This window comes from Natrix helvetica (assembly GCF_964273705.1).
Source record: "Natrix helvetica genome assembly, chromosome: 3".
Classification (NCBI taxonomy): domain Eukaryota; kingdom Metazoa; phylum Chordata; class Lepidosauria; order Squamata; family Natricidae; genus Natrix; species Natrix helvetica.
Genome location: NC_138549.1, coordinates 116,995,578 through 117,019,345, shown reverse-complemented (window position 1 = coordinate 117,019,345; position 23,768 = coordinate 116,995,578). Strand labels below are relative to the sequence as shown.

The following is a 23,768-nucleotide window of genomic DNA, read 5'->3' as shown; positions in this document are numbered from 1 at the left end:
CTCAGCCATTAAAAGATAGAAAACATTGTAGAGTAAAAATAATCAGCTTCTCATTTCATTGAGGTAAAAGTTTCACTTTCAGGAATCATTAAAAAAACTGTGTACTATTCAAGCTTAATATGCCTTTGAAACTTTTCAAAATAGCACTTCATAAATAAAAAGTGGAAGGAAAGAGATTTGTGATATCAAATTACTTAGATCAAATATAGTACCTCAAATTGCTCCCAATATGAAATCAGTTCAGACGTTGGCATATAGGTGCTACCTGCACTGAGTAATCTCCCTTCACGCAGGCAACAATATGCATTGATTAGAATATGTTGCACTACAAGTACTTATTATTCTATTTCATTTGTTTCCTCTTTTATAAAGCATAGAAATACTGCTATCAAAGTGTACGAAACTACTTTGTCATCTTAATCATCTTTGTTATCTTAATCTATATAAGTGAGTAAGTCTACTCAGTAATTGTCAGTGATCTTAAAGAAAATCCCTCCATTCTTTTATATTATGCTCTTGCTCTGTGTGTTTATGTTTGTGTTTTAAAGGTTTACAACTTATAACATTTACAACAACTCAAATTATGGCCACAGTTGGGACCAGAGGTGGGCATCACATACTGTAATAACCAATTCACCCAGAACCGAAAATGTCAGCGTGTGTTTTCAATGCACGCGTCATTGAAAAACCAGTGATTATATAGGATGTGATAGCACCAGGGTAGGTGAGCGGGCCCAGCCATTGGTTGGAACTACCGGTTCACCTGAACCGGTCTGAACCAGCATCAACCCACCACTGGTTGGGACCAAAGTTTCTGTCGTAAGTTGATGGAATCATAAAGCAAGTCATGATTTTATGATCAATTTTGCCATGGTCATTAAACAAATTATGCAATCATTAAGCAAATCCAGCTTCCCCAATTGACTTTGCTTGTCAGAAACTGGTTGGGAAGATCACAAATTACAATCAAGTGACCCTAAAATGGCTGCATCCATCATAAATGTGAGCCACTTGCCAAGTGTCTAAATTGTGATCAAGTGACCGTGCTGGGGCTGGTAAGATGGTCATAACTTTGAGAATAAGTCATAAGTCACTTTTTCTGAGGCCATTATATCTTTAAACTATAATTAAAGAATCATAAGTCAAGAACTATCTGTAGTTTTACAAATTACAATTAATATGCTGTGTTAAACTAAAACAGATCTGAGAGTTATAGTAAGATGGAATGGAGAAGTTTTCATTTCTTCCAAAATTGGGAAATTCCCCGAAACACACAAAAATAAACTATTAGCATTAGTTAAAAAAAATAAGAGTGTCTAAACTATATAAAGAAATGAAAAATCATGTTTCATTATCTACAGATCAAACTGACAATAGTCAAGTTTTGATTCTACCAAGAAACTACAACAGAGCCATAGAATATTTACACTTAATATTTAAACTGTTAAATGGAAATAACTATTTTCTCAAGTTGTAAGTATAATTAGAATGTAAATCACTTGTCAATTCTAAAATCCTAGATATGTATGGTTGAGGTCTTTTGTCCTGTAACAAATGTTTGATTGCTATCTTGCTTCTTTCAGTGGTGGCACTCCTAGTACCCGAATAACACCAGAATTCTCTAAATGGGCAAGCGATGGTGAGTATAAGATGTAGCAGGCTGCTTGTTAGCCTATTAGGTGCATAGAGACTGAAGATGAATATTTTAAAGACCATTTTTGGGACATCACATTTATGACAAAATTCAATTTTCCTTTGTATACAGTATAATTCAGAGTTCTAAATCCATTTTTTGGATATGGTAATACATACATTAGGACAACCAAACCTTAAGTAAAAGCATGGAATGACCTTGAAGGGATTTTTATCATTCATATTGTGCCTTCAGCATATTTAATATCGGATAAAGATCTTTGAATATGCTTAGTTTTCAACATTTAATGCTTTTTTAAAATTTGGCTGGTTATCCTGCTTTTATTTTACTTGCCTTTTTAAATGCATCGTTTAAATGCATTCTAATTTCTGCTGGCTACTTGGGAATGATTGCTCTTCTGAAAAGTAGGTTACAGGTTTTTAACTCAATATTTTAGAATTAAAGTATACCTATTTAATAGCGAAACTATGGAACCCAAAACAATGTTAATTTTTATACATGTTCAATACTTCCATTTGAATAAAATAATATATGTGCATGAAATCTAAATAGAGAAAGTAGCAATAGCACATAGACTTGTATACTGCTTCACAGTGCTTTTTACAGCCCTCTCTAAACGGTTTACAGAGTCAGCATATTGCCCCCAACAAGCTGGGTCCTCATTTTACCGACCTCAGAAGGATGGGAGGCTGAGTCAACCTTGAGCCTGGTGAAATTCGATCTGCCAAATTGCAGGCACCTGGCAGTCAGCAGAAATAGCCTACAGTACTGCATTCTAAACACTGGGCCACTGTGGTTTCGATGTAATAGTCAAAACCAATTTTCTTGGCTTTCCAGCAGTATACATCTACAGTATTATCATTCTTAAATTCTAATTTGTATATAGCTGAAAAAAATGTTAGTAGGAAGTAATCTTGACAAATGTATTTATTTATTTATTTTGAACTAGTCCAGTTGGGTATACTGATAGAAAAGCCTGTTCCATACTAAACTCTTTTTTAAAAAAATAGAATAAGAATAATTAAGCTTGTGATCTCCAATTTTTTTCAGTTTTCTTTAACAGCAGCCATTATGGTTAATAGCAAAGGCTGGTGGGCCAAGGCTTTTGAAGATTACCCGCTTGTATCATTCTGGAATTGGGGAGATTTAAAATTAGCACTCAACTTCATTATTAATTGTGTGATTAGCATTCTTGCTTTTTTTTACGATGTGTTTAAATTTTTAGAAGAGAGGCTTTTACTCATGCTGTAGTTTGATGTGTATTTGAATAAACTTTCTTCATTGATTGATTTCTTCCTCCTCTTTATAGAAATGCCATCAACAAGTAACGGGGAGTGTAGTAAGCAAGAGCCTGCACAAAAGACTTGCAAAAACAGTGACATAGAGAAGTAAGTAGGAATTGTCTATGTATATATTTGATGGTCAAAGGTGCAACATTACAGAAGATGCCAGCAGCTTATCACTAACCAAAACTCAGGCATATATATATATGTATATATTTTCAATTGAAACTACACAGCTTTTAAAGCTGGCACTCTCATAGCTGAAAATCAAAGGGTTTCTTTCATGTCCTTTTGGGTTTTTTTAGCCTTTATAGGAATTCCATATCTGTAGAAAGATAAAAATCCATTTTGGTATATTGGCTCTAAAAGATGATTTTATGTTTCATTTCTAGATCCTCAGTGTAGTTTCTGAGGCTTTAGAGGGATGATAGCAAATCTTATCCTTGTGTTAAATTCTCTATAGTATCAAAACGCTGCCCTTTTCTTTCCCCCGGGACGTGTTATTTTTCAAAAGACTTACTCGTTATGCCCTTTCTCCAGAATAGAATTAGATTATTTTAACCTTCATTTCCACTGGGAATGAGTAACACAAGACAGATCATTTTGCTCTACAAAGAGTAGTGACCAAAAGAGGGGTTCAGAGCAATGCACAATACTGTCCCATCTTCTTGCAGTCAGGCAGGACCACAGACAGTGATATTTAAGCTTATTTCTTGTGAGTTCTGGGTATAATGTAGATTGATTGCATTGAAATCTTCAGCATAGAAATGCTTAACAGACTAGATTGCTCACTAGCTGACATAGAATAATACAAGTGCAAGAGGCCTTTTTAGCTGTGTATACTATGTAAGATGTGACCAAGTTCACACAGATAACCCATTTTTAAAAAACATATTCCTCTGAAGAAAGAAAAATATATGTAAAGTCTTTTTAGACTGTGTTATGCACTAATACATTGTTAGTAGTGATGATATGCGTTATTTGGATAGTTCTAAGAATTGAGAAGATTACTGTAGGATAATCTGGTACATATGCATATTTTAATTATGGAAATGCATATTGAAATGCCTTTGCAGGAACACAGCATTCTCCAGCAAGCTAGTAATACTGTCTTATATGTTGGGCAAGTATGTATAGTCTTCTGCATTTTGAGTATTGAACTGAGATTTTAGTGGTGAACAGTTGAAGGAAGGCTGAAGTAGAAAGAAAACTGGAGGGGAAATAAATACAACATTAATTTAAGAGGTGGCATGGAATTCAGGAAAAAAAGTGGAAAAATTAGGTATTTGTAGCTGAAGTGCTAGAAATAGGGTGGTGTATCTTACTGCAGATTTTACTAAAAGCTGCTACTTTATTAGACGACAAATATACAATACAATAATACAATACAATACAATAATACAATACAATAGTAGAGTTGGAAGGGACCTTGGAGGTCTTCTAGTCCAACCCCCTGCCTAGGCAGGAAACCCTATACCGTTCCAGACAAATGGCTATCCAACATCTTCTTAAAGACTTCCAGTGTTGGGGCATTCACAACTTCTGGAGGCAAGCTGTTCCACTGATTAATTGTTCTAACTGTCAGGAAGTTTCTCCTCAGTTCTAAGTTGCTTCTCTCCTTGATTAGTTTCCACCCATTGCTTCTTATTCTACCCTCAGGTGCTTTGGAGAATAGTTTGCCTCCCTCTTCTTTGTGGCAACCTCTGAGATATTGGAACAATGCTATCATGTCTCCCCTAGTCCTTCTTTCTCTTAAGCTAAACATACCCAGTTCCTGCAACCGTTCTTCATATGTTTTAGTCTCCAGTCCCCTAATCATCTTTGTTAACTTTAACTTTATTTGGACTTTTATACCGCCCCCTCTCCCCAAAGGGACTCGGGGCGGTGTACAGTCGGATAAAACACATAAATAAATAGAAAGTACAAACATAATTACATACTCAGTACCTAAAAGAGGAGGCAATAAGAAACTGTACATAAAGCAAAGCAGCTAAAAACAATATTTAAATAACCCTAAAAATACCCAATTAAAATATCTGCCAGGAGGTAGAATAAAACTATGAATGGGCCAGGCCAGCTAAACGGAACAGGTGAGTCTTCAGTTTTTGTCGGAAGGAGCGGAAGTCGGTGGTGGTTCTGATATCGGGGGGGAGGTCATTCCAGAGGGTTGGGCCCATCACAGAGAAGGCTCTACTCCTAGGCGCCGCCCATTGACATTGCTTAGTGGACGGCACCCGGAGGAGTCCTTCCCTGTGAGAGCAAATCGGTCGCAGGGAAGTGTGTGGTAGGATGCGATCCCGCAAGTACCTAGGTCCTGAGCCATGGAGCGCTTTAAAGATGGTGATTAACACCTTGAAACGCACCCGAAAGACCACAGGCAGCCAGTGCAGCTCGCGCAGGAGCGGTGTTACGTGGGAGTACCTAGTACTCCCCATAATAGCCCGCGCGGCTGCGTTCTGGACTAGCTGCAGTCTTCGAGCGCGTCCCAAGGGAAGCCCCATGTAGAGGGCATTGCAGTAGTCCAGCCGAGACGTCACCAGTGCGTGAGTGACCGTGCGTAGGGCATCCCGGTCCAGTAGGGGGCGCAATTGGCGCACCAGGCGAACCTGGTGGAACGCCCCCCTTGCCACGGCTGCCACATGGTCATCCATAGACAGCCGGGCATCTAGGAGGACGCCCAAATTGCGCGCCCGTTCCACAGGGGGCAATTGCTCGCCCCCTATGGTCAGTGATGGGATCAACTGACTGAACCGGGGTGCCGGTAGCCACAGCCACTCAGTCTTGGAGGGGTTGAGCTTGAGTCTGTTGTCCCCCATCCAGACCCCGACGGCTTCCAAACACCGGGTCATCACCTCGACAGCCTCGTTGGGGTGGTCTGGGGTGGAAATGTACAGCTGCGTATCATCAGCGTACAGATGATACTCCACCCCAAAACCACGGATGATCTCCCCCAGCGGCTTCACATATGCGTTGAACAGAAGGGGCGAGAGGACCGACCCCTGAGGCACCCCACAAGTGAGTGGCCTCAGGGTCGACCTCTGCCCCCCCTGCCAACACACATTGCATCCGGTCAGAGAGGTAGGAGCCGAACCACTGCAGAACGGTGCCTCCAACTCCCATCCCCCCCAGCCTGTTGCTCTTCTCTGCACTCTTTCTAGAGTCTCCACATCTTTTTTACATCGTGGCGACCAGAACTGAATGCAGTATTCCAAGTGTGGCCTTACCAAGGGATTATAAAGTGGTATTAACACTGATCTTGATTCTATCCCTCTGTTGATGCAGCCTAGAACTGTGTTGGCTTTTTGGCAGCTGCTGCACACTGCTGGCTCATATTTAAATGATTGTCCACTAGAACTCCAAGATCCCTCTCACAGTTACTACTATTGAGCACGGTACCACCTATACTGTACCTGTGCATTCCGTTTTTGTTGCCTAAATGTAGAACCTTACTCTTACTCACAAGAATGGTCCACATTGAAAACAGCTGGAGTAATAGCACTTTGGATCAGGAGATAACACAAATATATTTTGCCGTGTGCTGACTTCTCTTGGAGACTTTATCACTTGTGGAGGTAGACAAATTGATAACACTTGCTAGAGCCAGATCTTACCTAATAAACTATGCAGGATTTTGGTTTAGGTGGTGCCTTTTACTTACTCAAGTTTTTGGTAGTAGTTTCTATAAACAACTGGGAAGAGCAGAGAGAATTTTTGTTGTTCCACAATTTAAATATTTGCCTTTAAATAGCAAAGGAAGAAAGAAAGAAAATTCTAATGAATTACTGCCACAATGCAGCTTTTAAGCTGTGCCAACCGGGTGTGTGTTTCTCTCTCTGCTCTTCACTGCAAGAAAGAGCAGGAAGTTTAAAATGAGTTATTTATCTCAACAATTTCGGCTCACATTAGCTAAAACTTCAGGGACACTCAGATCTGGGGCACCATGTATTTTTTCTGCTTTTTAGGAGTAAATAGGGATTAGGGGTCACAAACCAGCATTTGAGGTGGGTGGCATATAGTGTATGGACCTCTGATGGAAGCAAAGGAATTTAGTTTTTGTCTTGTCCAGAAGTCTGGCAATTTCATTGGTTCAAAAGTTGTCTGTTTCCTCAAATCTTAGCCTTTAAAATTGAAAAACACTTGTCCAAATGATGAATTGGTAGCATCACCTTGATCACATTATCTAAATGCTTCATTCAGAGCTGCCTGGAGGAGTTTAAACTTTTTCTAAGTGATGCATACAATAATTCTGTCCTGTGAAATATAGACCTGGTGCTTCTTTGTGACAAAACCTGATCTATCATGGAACATTCAGAAACCTTTGACTTTTAAGGACCAAAATTAAACTTGGACAGTCAACCTCTGTAACCTTTCAGAAAAAGTAAAAGCCAATTACCATTTCTTGCACTTGACAGCAGTTCTTTCATAAGAAATCCCTTCTGGAAATAGGTTGCTACCATTAGATAGAGGCTCTTAACTCCATTGGGAGCAGAAAACAGTAGTTAGAAGCCAAGATTATAGCTGTTCCATCCTACTTTATCTAGAATTTGTGTGTGATAAATTGTTGCTGCTGTGATAGTTAAACAGTTAGAATGCTGTGTGTGAAGAGGTGGGTTCTGTTAACTTAATTGATAACCAGTATCAGACCTTGGGGCCTGACAAAAAGATGGTGAGGTTTTTATATTCCTGCTGTCTAGCTGCTTCCACCTGCGCTGCCAAGCCATGATATATGGTGACCCAGCCCAGCTAGCTAAATTGATTCATCTCTAGTTCCTCGCTCTTAATCTGGAGCTAAATTGGTTTCATTTTTCTTCTTTTGGATGATGCTTGTGGCGGGTTCTCTATGGGAACACTTCCTTCTGTTCATAACTTTAATTTTTGCTTTTAAATCTGGACATTATTGATTATTGTGTTAAGCTCCATATAATGTCTGATTAGCATTTTAAAAAGTGTTTAGAAGCACATGGTTTATCACTTGTGTCAGCTGGGCTGCCCACTTAGAACAATGGTTAATGGAGTTAGCAGTGATTCTCTTTATTGATCCTACTTTTATAAGAATGACATTCATTTTCTTTCCTCTTTCCAAAACAAAGTCTTGGTATGGAGAGTATCTTTTTAATTAGCTAATACAATACAGTAAACTCCCTTTCCTCTGGTGCAAAGCTAATGTACTTGGGTTGAAAGTTAATGGAATATGTGCTGTAGGCTTCTTGGAGCTAAATCTCTGGCGTGTCAAACAACTTGCCTCACTAAGAGATGAATTTGCTGGTTGTTCCCTTGAGTTTAATCTTGGATCTGCTTTTTGTTTAACTAGCTTCCATTTCAATCCAACTTCCTCAGTTGCTGCTTGAATTTGGTATAATAACTGTCATTGGCCCAATTCATTTGTTATTCTACAAGAACTGTGGTACTCTGAGAGGACCGATTTTTAAAAAGAATTTCTTTTAACGTTTATTGCATAAATTATTCCTTCATTTTTAAATCTATTATGGTTAGATTTCTTTTTAAACGAAATTTATTAAGATTGAATGCTACAGGAGGATAATGTGTAGAATTAGACAGTTTAGACAAAGCGTGTGAGGATTTTTCTTAAATATATAATTGTATTAATTATAAATTATGTTTTTAATAGTAAGAACTAAGAAACTAAACATGGAGAAAGAATAGGGAAAAATATATAGGGAAAAAGAAAATAATGTAATAAACAAATATGTAAATAAATTACTTCCAATTTTCATCACAAGTATAAACAAATTTAGTAATTCTTTAACCCCCCCTAAAGTTACAGAAAGATATATCTTCATCCCATCCCGTATTATAAGCAAATCTTTAAAGTATAAACTTTTCAATACTGATATTACCAGAAGTTTATAAAAAGAATAGTATTTTAATTTTGATGAAATAAACCAAATTTACATTCCTTCCTTTGCCTTAATCTTTAATTCAGCCAAATATTATTATAGGATTTTAATTCTCTTCAGTGTTTCTTTATCCTCACATTTCTTTGGCGCTTTTTCTTCATAGCTTTAACAAGTTTCTTTTGTAAATCCAAAAAGGAAACATTTTCCAGGTCTTTGTTTATTATTAGTATTTCCATTTTAATTTTTAAACTTTAGCCAGTTTCTTCTGTATATCCAGTAAAGCACACTTTTCCAAATCATTCTCTTCTTCTGTTATTTATAGTTTCCCTTTTGGGACTTTAAAAATAATGTTATTTTTGCATCTATTACTCCATCATTAACATATTTGGGATATTATCTGTAGAAGCAGGCATTGTTATTGACAGTGTTGCTATTATTATTTTCCGGCTCCATTTTTCAAAGATCTCTTTTAATGTTTCTAATGTTATAATATTTTGTGTCATTTTGTAAAACGGATTAAGTGACATCAAGAACAGGCTTGTGGTTTTTTTTCTCCTTCAGTTTAGAATCCTTAGTCCCCTCTAGAGTCCAATTTCTAAAATCATAAGTAACTTACCTTTGTTATTATTTACAATAGCCAAAATAGCCAACCCAAGTCGGTTTCCCAGGAGGTCATTTATTTTTTATAAATTCCAAAATCTTATAATAAAAGTCAATGTTCCAACCTTATCTCGATTTTTAACCTGTTTATAATTTTCTTAGATCAAAACCTTATTTAGGTTTTTGCCATTTATTTCAAATTCTTTAAGTTCTTAAATTTATAATTAATTTTATTTTTGTTCAGAGTTGAAAATAAAACTCACGCAATGACTTTTCAAGCCTGTTCTGAAGATTTGCAGTAGCTTTTTAAGATTATTGTTAGGAAACCTGTGAAAGTGGCTAGAAAGTGAGATTTGGGAACTTACCATATTTTTCAGAGTATAGGATGCACCGGAGTATAAGACGCATCAAGGTTTTGAAGAGGCTATTTTTTTTAAAAAAGTAGGTAGGTAGATAGAGGGATAGAGAGAGAGTAAGAGACAGAGAGAGAAAGAAATACAGTAGGTAGGGAGAGAGAGAGAGTAGGTAGGTAGGTAGGTAGGTAGCTAGGGGGATAGAGAGAGAGAGAAAGAGAGAGGGAGAAATACAGTAGGTAGGGAGAGAGAGAGAGTAGGTAGGTAGGTAGAGGGATAGAGAGAGAGAAAGAGAGAGAAATACAGTAGATAGGGAGGGAGAGAGTAGGTAGGTAGGTAGATTGAGGGTGGGGAGAGAAATACAGTAGGTAAGGTAGAGAGAGGGAGAGAGTAGGTAGGTAGGTAGATGTTTCCAGGTGTATTTATCCATGTGCTGGAGAAGGAAATCGCTGACGATCTGTAGCACCTAAGACCTTGTTTCTGCTGGCACAGCACATGATCAATCTAATTCTCATCAATCACTTCAACTAAAGAGCTTTCTGAAAAGGGGGGGGGAGTTTGTGCACTCTGCAAGCCTCCCAAAATGGGCCTTTTTTTTCAAAAAAGAGGCATGAATAGCCTTGGGGGGGGGCTTGCAGAGTGCTTCCCGAGGGGGGGAAAGCAAAAAATGGCCCGTTTTTTTGTAAAAAAATAATAACATGCATAGCCTTATGGAGGCTTATAGAGTGCTGCTAGGGGCGGGGGGGGGGGCAAAATTGAGCAAAAAAATGGCCCATTTTTTGCTCATTTCTGCCCTCCCCAGCCTCCAGGAGCTCTCTGAAAGCCTCCATAAGGCTCTGCAGTGCCATTTTGGTGAAGGGGTGGGGCTTCGGAAGCAAAAAATGCTGTATTCGATGTATAAGGTGCACCCAGCTTTTCAGCCTCTTTGAGAAAAAAAGGTGCATCTTATACTCTGAAAAATACGGTAACTGTCCTTTAAAAGATTTCGCCACAGTTGCCAGCAAGGTGGCTTTTCCATTTGCCCCAGTGCTCAAACCTAGAGAAAACCACTGTCCTGCTGTCTCCTCATGAGAAGCTGCCATCCAGAGCACATGTAGGCAATCTCCTATGGTTTTCTCTTACCTGGAGAGGTTCCAAGATACTGGTGTACTTGCCAGCTCCTTGGTCTTTGTCCCAGTTATTGACGTCACTTTTGTGAAGATGTCAAAATTTGCCATACTACTCCATAAGAGTTCAAGGCCTTTCAGGATTTGACCTTAGTTGTGATTTTTTCTGAACTTCTTACCTTTCTGTTAATCTCTTCCAGTATTATTGAAGGGTAGGTTGGGGAAGGAATAATTATTTGTAACTGTTGAACTGTTTCTGTTTCATTTGATAGTTGGAGCTTATCGTTTCTGGTTTAGCCTCTTATTCTGCCATTGGAAACAATTCATGCCTGGGAAAATTCTTGTCCCTTTTTATTACAATTTCAAATTTAATGAAGACTTATTGTAATATTTATTTATTTCTTACTATGCTTATCTCCATTACAGAATGGCTCTTTAATCATACGGCTTTCTGCATTATTGGCCCCTAAATCTTGGCAATGACGTGCAGTTAGAATTTTCCACCTATGTGACGATAGCAAACAGGACAACACTTCAATTTCCTCTACTGAAAATGCTTGCCACATAGCCCGGTGCCATCTTGAAATCAAGGCTTTCCGGGGTTAAGAAGCTAGCCTCTTAATTCACAGTGCCAATGTTCAATTTTGCTTTCTGCCACCAAACTAGATTGCAGGCCAAGGAAAGAGTCTGGGTTAGTGCCCCACTGGGTCATCTCCCATTTGTTTTCCTCAATTTTGTGTTGTCATAAATTCATTCCAGCCCGTTGTGCTTGATCAGTTTATCTCTGTTGGGGCAGAGAGCCCTGCTAGCATGATATATGACATGAAGCATTGTAGCCAGCCTCTTCATGAATCACTCCAGCTGTTTGTTGTCAGCATGAAAAGCAAACAGGCCCAGGCTGCCGAGTGTTGACTAGGATGAGCTCAGGATGGGAAGAGACATGACGTATGAATGTTTATTTAATAATTCTCTAATATTTCCAGCGGAGTGTGGCCGTGGCTTCTGAGGTTGTGGGGGAAAGGGGGTGGTTGAAACTCTAATCTGCCAGGGTGGGTCATAAATCAGGCAGACAAGATCATTAATCAGGAGTGGAGCAAAAGTAGAGGGAGGTGGGACTGGCTGCCATTCCCAGGAGCAAAGGGGTACACTCTTCTTTTCCATAAAACAAATCTCATTTGGGATGCAGCTCCAGCTGTGCCGCTTACATAAGAGCAAAGCCAAGGCGTTGGGCCAGTTAAGCAAGCATGTGTGCTACCTTTGTCATAAGCCTTAGCAATTTGAGTTCACCAAGCATTAAATCCCTTTATAATTATCTTCTTTATATAACTCTTCATGCTTCTCATGGTTGATTGGGCAAGATGCTTGTTTGGTTTAGGAAAGGGTTTTATAAGAGTGAGGTCAATGTGTATCTACACAATGCACATTCACATGAAAAAAAATTTTTTTAGTTTCCCAAATTCTCTCCCAAAAGGTGAGGCATAGTCTGATCATCTATTCAGATACATAATAAAGGGTTTGGCTTCAAAAGTGAAAGTAACCTTTCCCCTTTTTCACGCCTATATAATACCAAGATTCTTGGGTCTGTAACCTTTAACGGAAGAAAAAAAGTCATTGCAAGGGCCAAACTTTCTCAAACATATACCTCAAATGGGACAGAGCCCTGTTCTAGGAGAGATAGTTGGACAACAGATCAGAATGCTGTGACTGCTCCATTCTGAGTCCCCTCCGTTCTGGTTATGTGAACCAATGTATAGCATGTGCAGCCTACCCTACTCTTCCCACTGCACACACACAAAGACATCCTAATGCCACAGAAGAAGAATATGTCTCCTGTGGTAAAAAAGATGGAAAGTTTTAGAGAAGCCGTGCTCTGAGTGCTTCCTCTGATTTTTTATTACCTGCTATTATCCAAAATCAAATAGTGTTTAATGTAGGCAACACGCCAATTTGAAAATCACAATAGTGATTCAAATAACAGTGTCTTTAGTAGCACTGATAATAAAAACATGTTCTTATCCCCCCCCCATTTAATTTTGCCTCTTCTTTCTTCATTGTGACCTCTGTGAATCACAAATATAGCTTGTCTGCAAAGCTTTTATTGGAACATTCCAAAACTTATAAAAAATTATGTAAACCTGACCCAAATGTTTTGTGATAAGACTTCTTGCTTCTGCCATTTTGTGAACAGTTTCCTTACATTTCTTCGATTGATTCTATGAAATGCATGTTACCCGTTTTTTAAAAAAAGAATGAAGTATATGTGGCATGTGAGAGAAACTAGCCACAATTGCTTCAGTACAAGAGTAGAATCTTTCCATATCAACTGCTTCCTCAGTTTACCATGTGTTTTCCTGCCTTTTAGGTGGTGCATATTGCTTAAATTACACATTTAGAATTGTGATGCAAGTTCATCTCTCTTCTAAAATAAAATTTAAAAAATTGATCCCAGCTACTAAACTTGGTAACCCCACCCATTCCTATAATCATGCTGACTCAAAAGCTTCTTACTCTTTGCATTGATTGTTGGTGCCATCTGTGTGCAGTTTGATTCAGGCCTGGTATGTTAGTTTGGAAGCAGAGAAGGCTGCGTGCCAACTCCTAGACTCATTCTCTGCTCCTGCAGAGACATTCTGAAACTCCATGTTAGTGAAGGGATAGGGGTGTGAAAACAGCATAATGAATCTTTCTGTACAGCAATTCCTTGGGGAATCTTTACCGGGGCCTGGCTAAATGCAGCTTAGAATGCTTTCTTGTGACAGTAAGCTTTCCTGCCATGCCACTGTGATAGAGCATGCAAGTGGAAGAAGAAGAATTCCTCTGTGGGTTGAGCAACTCAACACTTTTGCTTTGCATGAAGATTAAATTAGTCAACAGATAACTCCAAACTTGGCAAGCAGCTGGTAGCATTAACAAGTTGTGCAAGCAAGTATAAAAATAGAGGCTCTTGTGGCACAGAGGGCTCCTGCTTTGCAGATACTCATCCTTGCATGCAGCATTTTCCAAATTTTCAGCTGAGAACATGGAAATTAGGCAGTGGAACACTGCATTATTCATAACTTGGCAACCAGAGGCTAGGGCACGTCGCCAGAATAAGCCACTATTATAATTATCGGTGAACAGAATTTTGCATATATGTTCCTAGAAAGAGTACATTAATCAAGATGGAAGGATACCCATTTTCAATGTTAGAATTCTTGCCAGTTTCTCAATGGAGGCAGCATTCCTTCACAAGATTCCAAATCAGCCTCTTTTCAAGGTTAGATTACAAAGATACCAAGCAGTAGACATTCTTGTGTCCAATGGGAAAGCTAACTTCTATATTAAGTGATTTTAAAAATGTATTCTCTCATTCTGAGTCAATTCCAGATGAATAGGGTAGTCTCTGTATTGGACCTATAAACATAACCCTATTTTGTCTTGGTTGCTCACTGAATATTCTATGTAATTTGTGATTGGACTACTACATTAGCTATGGCCAGTCTCCAATCTGCCACAATCATTCCATAAACCCAATGTGATACTTAAGTATAGTTGCAATTCCAAAGTAACAGAAACACTGTATATTTTACAGGTATATTTTCTTAATACTGGGCAGAATATGCAGTCCCAAAGGTGAAATGTTCCACTTTAGCAAGTTTGATAGATCCGTTAATTACCCTCTTTCAGAGTAAAGCTACCAAATAACTCTTTGACTGCTGAAAGAGATCTCTTCTGCATGGCCTGACCCAGCTTGCTTTCTTGTTGCTGCCCAAACTGGAGCACTATCATCTACATTGCATTTAATTAACGAGTTAAATATGGAAAGTTATTGTGAGATGTAAATATTTTGGCTGGTAGGAGTGAGCTAGTCAATGTGATACTTGAGCTGCTTTTGTTACTATACGAAACTGCATGGCTGCCATTGAAAAGAATCCAAAAGGGGTAAAGCTTTCATTTTACATATTCAGCTGGTGTTACTGACGTTGATACAAACTCTTGATGGTGCAAGTTTTTTAATGCTTTCATCTCCAGTTTGATTATATTGTGTCCTCTTAAGACTGCACTGAAACTTGCACCTATATCCACATTTTAATACAACTTGGTCTTGAATATGATTTTTACACATTTTCTGCACATGATTTTGGTTAACCACAAGACCTGCTTTTTTATATTTTTTCCTTACCGAATGCCAAAACCTATTGTAATTTCACAATTATATGCTTTGTATGGTATCTAGTAAGTGGAACCATTGAAATAGAAGCACTATAAAGTGGTTTGTTATTGGGCTACTGAAACCATTAAGGTGATTTGTTTTGTGGGTTAAGAGAAAACTATAATCAAAAATTTATTTTGCACATTAGCAGGTTTTAGGAATAAAAAACTCTGATTCTATAGGTGGAGAAATTGTCAGGCTTACCTAATCGATAGTATATGTGGTCTCTGCAGTAGAAGTTTTTAAAAGAACCTAACTAAGTTTCATGCAACAATATGTAGCCAGGGAACAAGAACTGATATTTCATAAATATAGACACAAAGTATATAGGAATAAAGGCTGGATTTGGGGAAAGAACAGTTAAAGTTCTTTAAAGATATTTGTATTTTATCAGTTGCTGCCTTTTAATATGCTGCTTGAAAGAAAATGGGACTTTTTTTAAATGGGATTTTTTTTTTAATTAATCAATTTAAATGTGATGATATTTTAGAAACCTCAGTATAGACTATCTTGAATGTAGTGAATAAAATGCATAACTGATTTTTTTTAATTGCACAAAATCAGTCTAGTGTAGTTTTATATTAAAGTATGAAAAATCCAAGCCATTTCTGAAAATTGCTTAAGACTTGCATTTTTCATAGGTATATTTTCCTGTGCCCTCAGATTCATTCAGATCATTTTGCTAGTACTGAATTATAATCATTAATTATTAGGTTGCCGTATAATTTTATATGCCATTTTTTCTTTAGATTTGTTATTTATTTGTATTTGTACATGTTTTTTTATTTGTATTTGTACATGTTTTCACTTAGAAAAAGCAATCTAACAAAGATTGTATTTATTTCTTTATTTATAGAAAACACAATTTATTTGGGGGGGATCTCATTTTGATGCACATGTTCGTCACCAGTTAATTCCATGATAAAGTAGTTAGCAGGGAGGGAATTCATGTTCTTATGAAAAATTTATTAGAAGCCCTGAATTTGTTTGAAGCCTCAGACCTATAAAAACAAAGATTATGTTTAAAGATGGAAAGAATAAAGAGATCAGGTGTTGAATATAGTCCATGAAATTTTATTTGTCTTGCATATAATCAATTCTAAATATATTTTACAAGGCACATATAAACAGCGGGACTATAAAATTTATGAAATGTTGTGTATGGTGTGACTATTTATGAGGACGAAGGGAATTTGTATTCTGTTCAAATGAGGGGAAATTTATTTTGAAAGCATTCTGAATTCTGAAGCAAAATTGGGATGAAGGCAAATATCCAGCCACTTCTCTTATATATGGTATGTGTTTGTTTGACCACTCCTATGCTGCTGGAGCCACAATTATACAGGAGTGGCAAAATTGTAATATTTTTTTACGAGGGATTGAAATTGGACATATTTTACTACTAGGTTGCATTCTGGCTAAGTTGGAAGAGCAGGTTATATTGTTTAGTCTTCCTATATCCCTCCCTTAATAAATGTATATTTAACAATGTCTGAAGCATATGAAGTGATAATAACTAAATCAATACCTCCTTCATTGATTGTCCAGGATCCCTCCAGCGTGACGCACACAGCACTGCAGTAATTTTCCAGTTAACTAGCACCCTGATCTACAGTCCTGCTATTGATTGACCATTGTATCAGACAGACACTGAATGGTGTTGCATATGCTTCTATTTAGCCTTTTCATCCGTTCATTTATTACTGGACAAGAGTGATCATCTGAGAGACTTCCTGAAACTGTCCAGCGAGAATTGGACTGTTAGGATTCCTATAAACAAGCCTTTTTCTATTACTGCCTGCTTCTTTCTTTCCAAGCTTCAGTTTCCTTTGGCAGGGCTTCATATCGGAGATGCTACCTAGCTTAACTTTTTATCCGTTTTCATTTATTTATTTGTGAATCTATTGCGTATCATTAAAATAACCCAAGAGTGTTGTATAGAATAAACCCATGATAAAGATACAATTTTTAAAACTTCCATAAAATAAACACACTACTGCCAGTAACTTGTAACAGTTACTTATAGAAGGAGAAAGTAATATACAATTAATTCCAGCAAAGCTGACCTCTTTTTGTAGTTTTACCTGCTGAGACACTTTGCTCTTAGGATAATCTCAGTATAGCACACCTGTCCCTTCAGTGTAAGTATAATCTTTATTGTCATTGTACTTAAATGCAAGGAAATTGGTTTCCCATTTGGCTGCAGCAGTTACTATAGTAAACAAAGGAGCCAAATATTAGGAGATAAAATAAACTTACCAAGGTAAAATGTATATGTGCCAACTATGTGTTTTTACTTAAACTAGTTGGTTACAGCAAACTTATATTTCTGCAGAAAGTTGAAACTATATAGGCACAGTAAGGATGATCCTAAAGAATTGCATCCTTACTCCTTATGCGAAACCCTTGTTTTGGATTACTTGCTCCTCTGAACCATGACAGAGTTAGATTTATTAATATATTAGACAATGGCTGATTCCCTCTCAATCTTTTAAACCTAATATATTTGCAGCACATGGATTTACCCTCTGGTAGATAAGTTTCCTTTTTTTTATGAAGTAGAAGTTCTTTATAGAGATATGCTCTGATAGTTTAGCATTCCATTGATTAGCTATTGCAAGAAAGTACTTGGCACTTATATATAAAACAACCCTTTTTAATGCTTGTGGTAAAGTCAGAACTTTAGGAAAATTTATCTGTGCGTGTGGATATGATACCGCTTTTTGTGAAGTGTTCACTTGCATGGTTCTGCTTTTAATGTCAAATTAGCATCAACTTGGCAAAAAGGAAATATACAAAATTTATCAGTGTTTTTCTTCCAACTTTCCCTATTCCAGAGTAGACTACAGTATTTGCCCATGAGTTCATATATTGTCTACTTTGCTCCTTGACCTTTGCTGTTAAATCTTCTCCTGTGTTGGCTGCCTCAGCTGATTCTCAAGCCTACATACTCTATAAGCTGATTTGATTCTATCTGTTTAATCACTTCTTAAGAGCCAAGATGTACCCTAACTCTATGTGGTTTGCCTACTGCACTTGGCACATAATGAAATCAGCGAAATGTTTCTAAGAACTCAGCCAGCCCTGACTTTGTCATCTATTTTAGGATTACAGAAGACTCGGCAGTGACAACATTTGAGGCGCTAAAGGCTCGCGTTCGTGAATTAGAAAGGCAGCTCTCCCGTGGGGACCGCTATAAATGTCTCATTTGCATGGTGAGTAGTTTGCCAGTTCTGGTTATGAATGAGGAAATGACACTATACTCTACCTTGGCTGCCGCAAAATGGCACCGTTGATAGGATGCACTGCAGCATTATCCACTATTGCTTGACTCTATAGAAAAGCCCTTTTTTTCTTTCTTTGAAGTTAGTATCAGTGTATCTGTTATAGCACAGCATTACTTTAGTTTAATGTATGAGCTTTGCTTTTATAAACTATATCACTGTTCATTTGAAGAACCTATGTTTATGTTTTTCTTCCTCATTTGCAACTTGCAACTTGTTCATTTCAAAACCTGTGATTAATGCTTAAGGGTTCAATGCAGACCGTGTACAAAATTATTTAAAAGAGTCCTTGATCGTGGTGGCTGTGGATTATGGGAGTTCACAACACAACATTTGGAGAGCAGGAGCTGGGAAAGGCTGCAAATAAAGACCCCCTGCTTATTATTATTGAAGTGCTGAAGCTCCCTCTAGTGGATCAGAGTCTACAGATGTTGATATCATTTTGTATACATCGTGCAGTTTTACAACTCAGAATTTTTATTTTAGGGGTATTTCATTCTGAGCTATAGCTTTATTTTAGGAAATATATTTTCCTATGACGCAGAGTACAATTAAGTCTGCATGGAAACTATTATCTCCCCACATCTCCCCAATGGCATGAATGTCAGGTGTCTTAACATTTACCTTGATCTCTCTAGACACCAAGCACATATTATATTTGGTGGATATGTGTGTTTGAATGATTGTAACAAGAGTAAGTATTTGTTAAAGAGAATTGTTAGTATCTTAATGTGAAATTAATCTGTTCAATGATTAATCAATAAAGTCAGTCAATTTTTCTCCATTTTTCACAATTGAAGGTTAAAAGTCTCCTTTAATTTGTTCCTAACCTACATGTAAGCATGCAGCACTATACTGTGCCTGTGTTCTCTTTGGCGTATGATCAAAGGTATATATTTTGCATTTTATTTGCATTTTATATTTACAAATGTGCATCAGTTCACAAATGCATGTGAAATCAAGCAGTGATATGGAGGTCAAACAAGAAAATAAAATTTAGAGATTCGTTGCCCCACTGCATCCTGCCCTCCCCTGCATAATTCCAAATTCAATCAATAATTTCCATAATTTTATAGTATGTGATACAGTAACTTCACTTTCTTTCTATAGGACTCTTATACAATGCCCCTGACCTCCATCCAGTGCTGGCATGTGCACTGTGAGGAATGCTGGCTGCGGACTCTGGTAAAGTCTCTTAGTTTCTTAGGGGGTAGCTTAAATTAAATTATTTAATTTTCCTAGTTGAAATTACAATTACATGAAAATCCTCTTCAAAATACTATGCTTCTATTTTACTTAATGGGAGTCATTCTCAGTGTTACCTTCTTTTGCATTTGATGGCTTTCTGTCAAAGAACCTAGATCCTTTCATAATAGAAACAAATCGTTCACTTTTTTCCCAAGAATGACCTTTGTCTGTTCACAGACATTTTGAGACTGGGAGGGAGGGATATACATATATAATTGAAAAATATGATTAAAGGTTCAGTTGTTATCTTATGTCTTGCCTAGACTACTTCTGAGTCCATCTCTGGTACATGTACCAACAGTTTTAGAGCATACAGATTTTCTATCTAATCAGTGGATTGGATTTTTCAACTCTTTCTGTTTGTACCTTCACATCCTCAGAGGTGGCTGGAGAAGCATTCTAGTTTGTTTCTAAAAGACTGGGATGAGACTTTTTAAACTTTATTTTATTTTTTATTGCATTTTATTTTTAAACATGTATATGGCTGCCTATTATGTCGAATGATTGTAGGTGGCTGACAACAATCCATTAAACACAAAGGTACCCTCCCCGCAAGGTGCCAGACCAAATATCTTCTCAACTCTCCTCTTAGTCCGGTGCTTGGAGGAAGAGCCAGGTCTTCACAGCCCTGCAAGAGGCTGAAAGAGTAGCCATCCCTCTACTTCCACTACTTCAAGTGGAAAGGTATTCCAAAGGGCTGGGATGGCCACCAAGAAAGCAAGCCTCCAAGGTCATATCAGATGACAACATTTAAAGGAGAGGACCTGGAGCGCACCTACCCTGTCTAATCCAGTAGGACTTGGCAGATACCCTCAGGGAGAGTTGATCCTGCAAGTAACTGACCCTGAGACTCTTAGGGATCTCTGTTCCCCCAAGACATAGCCCATTAGCTTTGATTGTGCTATCGTGCTTTTATTATCTATTTTTTCATTTCCCCATTCTTTTGTAGAAAGCTTCTTTAAATTGGCTTTGCAAGGTAGGCTGTTTCCCTTCAGTGAGTGTTGGGTATACAGTTAATGTAGTGTAGGGGAGTTTTCCAACTACAGGTAGTAGAATTCATAATTGATATTGGATTAGAATGTGAGAAAGTATGAATGAAATATTTTTTTATAAGAGTGAAAATGTGCAAGTAATTTCTTCCTTTCAGTCTGAAGAGATTCTCAGTCATCCAAGTCATGGTGCTTTTTCTGGAGGCAGCTGGGCTTTTCTTTGAGGATGTTTAGCTTCTCATCCAAGAAACTTCTTCAACTCTGACAGGATAATGGGGAGTGGATTCTTCCTTTCAGATTTTTAGTCCTGCTGTACAGGTTTTATTTGTGAAATTGGTACCTTAAATATTTCAAGGCTTAAGCATTCATCCTGCCCTTTACAACCTTTCAATCCCGAAAATCTGGCCAATGCATCCTACTTTATTTCTGTCTACCAAAGCAACCCTTGTGCAAAGCAACATCTGGTGTACCTAAAACACTTGTGCATGCCTCCTTGCTTTTTTACTTGTTTTTGCAAATAAAATACTGTGTTTCCCCGAAAATATGACATGTCCTGAAAATAAGGCCATGCCACATTTTTCGGGTGGGCAAAAATATAAGCCTTCCCCAAAATAAGCCCCCTGGACAACCCCTCCGGCCAGGCAGAGTGCTGCTCAACGACCTAGCGATATCTCGAAGGTGCCAAACCAGAGGAACGGGGGAGGGAAGGCTCGTGTTGCTTGGCGCCTTCGGGATACCGCTAGGTCAGTGAGTGGCTCTGTGCCCAGCTGGAAAGGAGGGTTGCCGGGCGGCTGCTCTCTTGCGAGCAGGCTCCCGAAGAGTCAGGCACAACCTCAAGCGAATGGCTGTGTTGCGCTGTCGCAGCAGCGCAACACAATAGCCATGAAGTGACCACGTTCATGAGCAGCCACCTGGCAACCCCCCTTTCCAGTCGGGCACAGCACCATTCACTGACCTAGGGGTATCGCCAAGCCACGTGAGCGCCTGTTTGCCGCTCCCGCGGCTTGGTGCCTTCGGAATGCCCCTAGATCAGTGAATGGCGCTCTGCACGGTTGGAGAGGGGGGTTGCACAAGCAGCTGTTCTACTCCCCGCTCGCGTGCCTCGCAGCCTCACGATACCCTGGCTCAACTCTCCCTACAGAGCCAGGGCACTACCACCGTTGCCACCGCCATCCCAGCATGGCTTTTTCTACGGCTTCCAAACCACGGAGGTAGGCTGCCAAGTCTTCCAGCAATTGCCGCTCTGGGAGTACGCTCTATGGTTGTGGGGCCGGCTGCCGGCAGAGCGTACTCCCAGAAGGTACAACCATAGAACGTACTTCCAGAGCGGGCACTGCCGGAAGACTCGGCAACCTACCTCCGTGGTTTGGAAGCCACAGAAAAAGTGATGCTGGAATAGCAGCGGCAGCAGGCAGCGGCAGTGGTGCCCTGGCTCTGCAGGGAGAGTTGAGCCAGTGTATTGTGAGGATGGGAGGCCCGTGAGTAGGGAGCGGAACAGCCGCTTGCACAACCCCCTCTCCAGCCGTTCAGAGAGCCATTCACTGACAGGGGCATTCCGAAGGCGCCAAGCCACGGGAGCCAGGGCCAGCAAATAGGCGTGGCTTGGTGATACCCCTAGGACAGTGAATGGTGCTGTGCCCGGCTGGAAAGGGGGTTTGCCGGGTGGCTGCTCATGAGCGTAGTCACTTCATGGTTGCTGTGTTGCGCTGCTGCGATAGCGCAACACAACCATTTGCCCCTGAAGTGTGCCCAGCTGTTTGGGAGCCCGTTCGCAAAAGAGCAGCCGCCTGGCAATCCCAAAACAATAAGCCCTCCCCTGATAATAAGGCCCAAGCCATATTTTGTGGGTCAAAAGAAAAGAAGACCCTGTCTTATTTTCGGGGAAACACGGTAGGAGTAATTGGTCTTGTTGCATCCATTATTCAAGCCTATCCACATGATAGCTTATTAAGCTAGAATACCTGCAAATGCAACTATTATTTTTTTCCTGCCAGGACCTGAAAATATTATTTTATTGCCCATGCTCTTTCACTATAATAAATTTAGTACTGACTATCCATAAGGGTTTTACATTTATGGTGCAAATATGTTTCAAAAGAAAGCAGTCCTCAATATAATAGTGGCTTGGCTGAGGAATTAATATACTTTCCTTTAAAAAAAACCTTCATGTCACACTTTGGCAGTGATTTGTTATCTTTGTAGAAATGATCCCAAACACCAACACAGTGAAATATATATGAGATAAAAACATAGTCTTGTAGGTTCTACAAATAAATTTCAACAGAGATATTAAATGCAAAATTAAAATTGTGAGTCTCAAATGTGTAATGCTTCTCTCTTGATTTTTTAAGAATAAATTTCCTTTTATCACCATGAAACAAGGAAAAATAAATTTTCTCATCTTGATTTAAAATTTGCCAGGATTATTTTATGAGAAAAAAAATATATGCTCCATTGACTAAATTCAAAATAAAACTGGCCAATTAACTCAGCTAATGAAATCATATGATAAAATGTGCTGTCTCAATTGAGCTGTATTTTTGTAAACTTTAAAGTTTATTGGTATAGCATCTAGATGAAAATATAGATGCAAGCAAAAAAGTGTTGAAATGCATATACTGCAGAGATGAATTGAATTGAAAAGGAGATGCTTAGAGAAGGAAAAGGGAGGTTATCTTTGGAGTTCTCCTATACATCCTAACCACTCATGGTGACCTGAAATACAGGCCCTTCTACGAATCAAAGAAGTACTGTCTTTTATAGAAAGACCTATTTTGACCCATCTGATAGGACTTTGCTAGAGAAAACAGTATCAGCAAAATTCTAAATAGGGCCACAGTTTCCAATCACTCTGGTGTAGCCCCGTGGGGTGCGACAGGAAACTCACAGTGATGCCGCAGAATATTTCACTGCTTAATAAACAGAATTGTTAATGAGTTTGCTGCAGCTTCCCAGAGCACCAGAGTGCATGGTTTGGGAACTGCTAGGGGCACCCTGAAAAATTGCTAAGACACTAAGGGTGATGTGAACCAAGAATCTTCTGAAATAATAATATAATAACATTTCTACCTATACATTTTGCATTTATTTAAGTAAAGCATTGGTATATGCATAACGTCTACATCCTTAAGATGATACTATCAAAGGATACCAGTTGGAATACCTATACTCCAACTGGAATACACGTATTCCAGTTGAATT

At 38.6% G+C, this 23,768-nt stretch overlaps 1 protein-coding gene across 2 annotated transcripts in view; it reads left to right on the top strand.

The window, feature by feature from the left end:
- The window catches only part of RNF220 (ring finger protein 220), a 349,771-nt gene that overhangs the window by 312,442 nt on the left and 13,561 nt on the right, over positions 1-23,768 (top strand). For both annotated transcript variants that reach the window (XM_081946336.1, XM_081946337.1), the window contains 4 exons: positions 1,584-1,639; positions 2,964-3,042; positions 18,153-18,261; positions 19,441-19,515. In XM_081946336.1, coding sequence (XP_081802462.1) covers positions 1,584-1,639; positions 2,964-3,042; positions 18,153-18,261; positions 19,441-19,515 — 319 coding nt within the window. The remainder of the gene's footprint in view (positions 1-1,583; positions 1,640-2,963; positions 3,043-18,152; positions 18,262-19,440; positions 19,516-23,768) is intronic.